This window comes from Austrofundulus limnaeus, unplaced genomic scaffold, assembly GCF_001266775.1.
Source record: "Austrofundulus limnaeus strain Quisiro unplaced genomic scaffold, Austrofundulus_limnaeus-1.0 Scaffold452, whole genome shotgun sequence".
Lineage (NCBI taxonomy): Eukaryota > Metazoa > Chordata > Actinopteri > Cyprinodontiformes > Rivulidae > Austrofundulus > Austrofundulus limnaeus.
The window spans coordinates 368,359-373,012 of record NW_013952854.1 but is presented as its reverse complement, the minus strand read 5'-3'; the positions used below and the strand labels follow the sequence as shown (position 1 = coordinate 373,012).

The following is a 4,654-nucleotide window of genomic DNA, read 5'->3' as shown; positions in this document are numbered from 1 at the left end:
ATTATTATTATTATTATTATTATTATTATTATTATTATAAGGTTTGTTTAGTGTATTTAACAGTCAACTGGTCTTTTTTTCTTTCCTCTGTATTCAGAGTGCAGTGACTTCTCTCCAGGGGTGTCTGTGCTGCTCCTCATCTTCCTCTGTCTCGAAGCCATCCTCTTCCTCACTTTCACGGCTGTAATGTTTGGCACACAGATTCACTCCATTTGCAATGATGAGACGGTGAGTACCCCCCCGCCCCCCGCATCTCATAATCCTTGTTTTCCCTCACTCAAGACAGTAAGAGCTGTGTTTCCATTGACCATGAAAATGCTCAAAATTAGAATTTCAAAAATAAATTTGCTCAATGGAAACACGTCAATTTCGAAAAAAAATCACGTTTTTCGACAGAATGTTTTTGCGCTAGGATGAGGTGGTATTTTGGCCGTATCGAAATTGGTGTTTTTCGCAAAACTGCAATGGAAACACTTTTTTCGCATCATGAGAGTCACATGATCAACAACCGGCTGTTTCTACTGGCGAAAAAGACGATGATGAAGATGATAACAGGAAGTAGAAGTAGTAGTAATATCATAGAAGTAGTATAAAATAGTAAACTCACCGACTACAATTTCCCAAAAACACAGCTAACGTAGCCGCTACCAAGTAGGGACTTGTCTCTGGAAAGCCTCGATAAAAGACGCCGACGTCTTCTCTGATGATGAGCGCTAGTGTCGTGGTAGCAACATGCTACTGTATGTATTTACATCCATCGCCGCCATGTTTGTAATGAGTTATCGTGAGAACAAGCGCATTCACGCGTGACTTTAATAGCATTTCTTACTTAATGGAAACACTGCAGTTGCGAAACTGTGTTTTTTCGACATTAACAGAATATCGACAAAGTTTTGCGCACATTTGCAATGGAAACGCAGCTAGTAAGGCGCCAGCCACGCAAAATTTAAACACCTTGCACGTGGAATTATGTGTAACAATTGAGCTCGGTCAAAACAGCCCTAACCCACCTGGAAAAAGATTAGTAACTTTACTATCTTACTAAACTTTACTAGCATTTTTGAATATGAGTAATAAATATTATTTGTAAAAAAAATTGAAGTCAATGAATTGTGTTTAGATGTTCCCAAAAATTTTACTACAACTACAACTTCATCTTTTAACTTGCCCCACAAGACAAGTCAACCTGACTGATCATAGTTAGGGCAAACTCCACCCACACAGAGAAGAAACTCCCCCTATGTTACTGCAAGTTTTAGGTCATTTGTAACCAAGTCACCGTTTTGTTTTTTTGTTTTTTTCTTATCAAACTGACTTTAAATATCTTGCAGGAGATCGAGCGTCTAAAAAACGAGAAGCCAACGTGGGAGCGTCACATGAGATGGGACGGAATGAAAGCCGTGTTTGGGGGTTCGCCGTCTCTACTGTGGTGTAATCCCTTCACAGGCTTGCGTCTGCGGCGCTTGTTGCTGCTGAGCCACAGTCGCCGCGGAGGCTCTGAGTTTTCTGTCTGACAATCTGAAAGGATCTGATGGAGATCACCAACACGTTGGCTGTGTCTAAAACAGGATGTGTGGTTTGCTCTCTATGGAGTGGACTCGGATGGACCTCTTCTTACTGAGGCTCTCCTGTTTTTTTTTTTTTTTTTTGCTGGGGACCTCAGTGCATCACAAACACCTCTCAGAGTTTGTATTATCACCTTGGTGTTCTGCACAAGTATCCTCAACAACTGGACTATTTGATTTGATTTGTCTGTGGGCCATTTTTAGCAAAGCATGAAGTAGAAAAGCTCAAGTGACTTTCTTATTTCTGACCGTTTGAGGTACTGGTGGAACTCAAATCATGCACCTTTAATACGCAGCTTCAGGAGTTTGTGTTTTGTTTTGTTTTTTTGCTGCACAAAAGGCATTCAAAGACAAATCTTTTATTATCACTGGACCACACAAGACGATCTTAGTTGGGGTGACGTTACTACTTGTTTGGACCCAAACTAAGGAATCACCAGTCAGGAACATGCACTTCAAACAGAACGCTTGAGAAAAGCCCGACGTGGACGTCTGAGATTATACCGTGTAATAAAACTGTGACAATATGCATGTAGAATGGCTCAATGAGCCAACATCTCAGCCTGGAAATGAGGCTTTCATCAGCGTACTTTGAACACAAGCCTCATTCTTATTCAAATGAACTGAGAGGCTTGTCCTGTCCGTTCATCCATCTTTGTCGTGTTTTTTGTATTCTTTTAAGAGATGAAATCTTTTGCGTTTTGTGAGCCAGTGGAAATGAATATTCTCTTCATTTTCTAAATACCTGTTGAAGCTCACTCCTCAACAGACAGTGATAACTACTGTTATTCTGAGTCCTCGTTCGGACAAAACATCAAATTTATTTAGTATTATCTTAACTTTCCGTAGGTTTCCTATGTCACCACTCCTACATGCTGCTTAACGTCTATAATGTTTCTAAAACAATAAGTGACTGTCGAACCACTGAGATGCCTCCCTGTGTTTAAAAAAAAAAAAGGGTTGTAAACTGAATGTTACAATAATTTTCTTCTAAAAGGTTTATGTCTGTGTGAGGGAAACTCTGTGTTTAGTAGGAATACACGAGAACATTTGAATGAGACTGCGTTGCATTTACATCCCTGCAGCACAACCTCACACGCCGCTCGCCGGAGAGGAGTCGGAGACATGGTTGGTTTTTGCATGCTGCTTGGCAACTGCGTGGTGCGACATTTGGACAAGCACAACATCATTTGAATCATCGTGAGCTCAGTCTGATTCGCAAAGCTTCCAGCTTCTGTAGCTCAAGCCTGTGGATTTGAAAAAGAAAGCGCTCCGCTGAAAAATGGTCCATTCTTTTTTTAAATTTTTTTTAGCTCTGTGTGCAGGCTTTTGTTGTCGAACGAAGTTTCAGAACAGATGCTCGAAAAAAAGCTTAACCGATTTGTCCGCCGCATAAAGTTGAAGATTTATGAAATCTCGTGGCTGTAGAAGCTGATTTTTCTTGCAGTGTTATCAGAGCACTTAAGCTGGTGAATAATGCAATCAAATCACTTGCATTGAAAAGATATAAAAATATCTGTCTTGATATTTAACTGTGCATAAGTAATGGGCCCTTTGGCACTGGAGACTGTGGCTTTTTGAATCTAAAGTTCACCGTTTAAAGTGTTGACTGTAAGGCTGGTATTGCCTTAGTTTTTAGATGTTATGTTATTGTTTTGTTGTTTTTTTTTGGGGGGGTATTACTGTTTTTTTTTTACTCATCTGTGGTTGTCAGAAAAAGAAAATCTCTGCTGTTTACAATGGATAGTACTGAAAGCTCTTAAACTGTCATTAGAATGTTTTCTGTCCAGAGGTAGGAGCACTGATATCAGGGGATTTTCTTATAGCTGGTCTCTAATTCCGTATATTTTTTTTATTTTGCTGAACTTCATCACAACAGATTTGAATATTATACCTAATCCATACTCAAGTCATTTTTTACCAAACTGTTTACTGAAAACAACTAAAGATCAAGACAGTTACATCCTAAAAGAAAGCACATTTATGTCAATCTGAAAGACAGATTTGTCGGAAGACTTAACCATGAAATTATGCTATATAGTTTGCAAATGCAAATGTTGTTTATCAAGTAAAAGCAGTTTTGGAAAGCAGTTGCAAAATGACATATTTCGATCTAAACAAACAATGAGTTTTTCAAAGCTGATGTTATTAAATTAGAATCCAGTCTCTGAAGCAGGTCCTGGGTCAACGAGGCTAATGTAGTTGTGTTAGTTGGGAAAACAGATTTAATAGATTAACAAAGAAATGTTGCTGTTTTGATTTCATGGTTGATGTCTGCTAGCATCATTTAGACAAACGTTTGATGTAAAAGAGTATTTTGACAGTGGGTTGTTCCTGTTTCAAGACCGAACGTGGATGCTGTAGTTTATGTCTCAAAGTGAGATTCCATTACAGGGTGTGTAGTTCTACAATCATGATCAGTGGACTAATCTGTACCAAGATATGCTTTTGTTTAGTTCTTTTTAAGATGATATTGATCATGATATTTTCTGTACCTTCTGCTAAGTGACTTAAAGGTTCAGTCACTGTGATTGTTGAGCATTGTACAAAATTATTGATACAACACTATGCTGTCAAAGCTTTTTGTCATACCGGCTTACAGTTAAAGGTGATTTTTTTTCAGAAAGTTTAGGAAGAAGATGGTTTTGTGATGTACAGTAACAGTGATGGATGTTTGATTGAATATTTATATTTAACTCCACCAAGAACATTTATGAAAGATTTAGGTTCCTTTTCAGGGGAAAATGTTTCTTAAAGAACAAAAATCATTCGGTTTTATAAACAAAGTGTAAGGGTAACTATAAACCAACTGAATGTTTTGAGTCTTTTTTTTTATTGTGTCAACAAATATGTCATTGTCATTCTTTTACATAATAAACTTGAATAAATTAAAGCTATATTTTGACTTCTTTTTAAAATATTTTTCTATTTAATTACTTTCTAACACTTATTTTTAGGCATGTGACACAATACAAATAAATATGTAAGTAATACAAGTATACTTGCAGTTAAACGTATTTAGAAGTGCAATGAAATGCTGTTATAATTGAATATGATTGAGGAATGCATTTTGAAATAAATCATATATA

At 37.4% G+C, this 4,654-nt stretch overlaps 1 protein-coding gene across 1 annotated transcript in view; it reads left to right on the top strand.

Annotated features, from left to right (window-relative positions):
- Positions 1–4,462, top strand: part of zdhhc7 (zDHHC palmitoyltransferase 7) — an 18,640-nt gene extending 14,178 nt beyond the window's left edge. The window contains exons 6-7 of the mRNA XM_014025023.1: positions 98–228; positions 1,332–4,462. Coding sequence (XP_013880477.1) covers positions 98–228; positions 1,332–1,514 — 314 coding nt within the window. The 3' untranslated portion in view covers positions 1,515–4,462. The remainder of the gene's footprint in view (positions 1–97; positions 229–1,331) is intronic.
- The last annotated feature ends 192 nt before the right edge of the window (positions 4,463–4,654 follow it).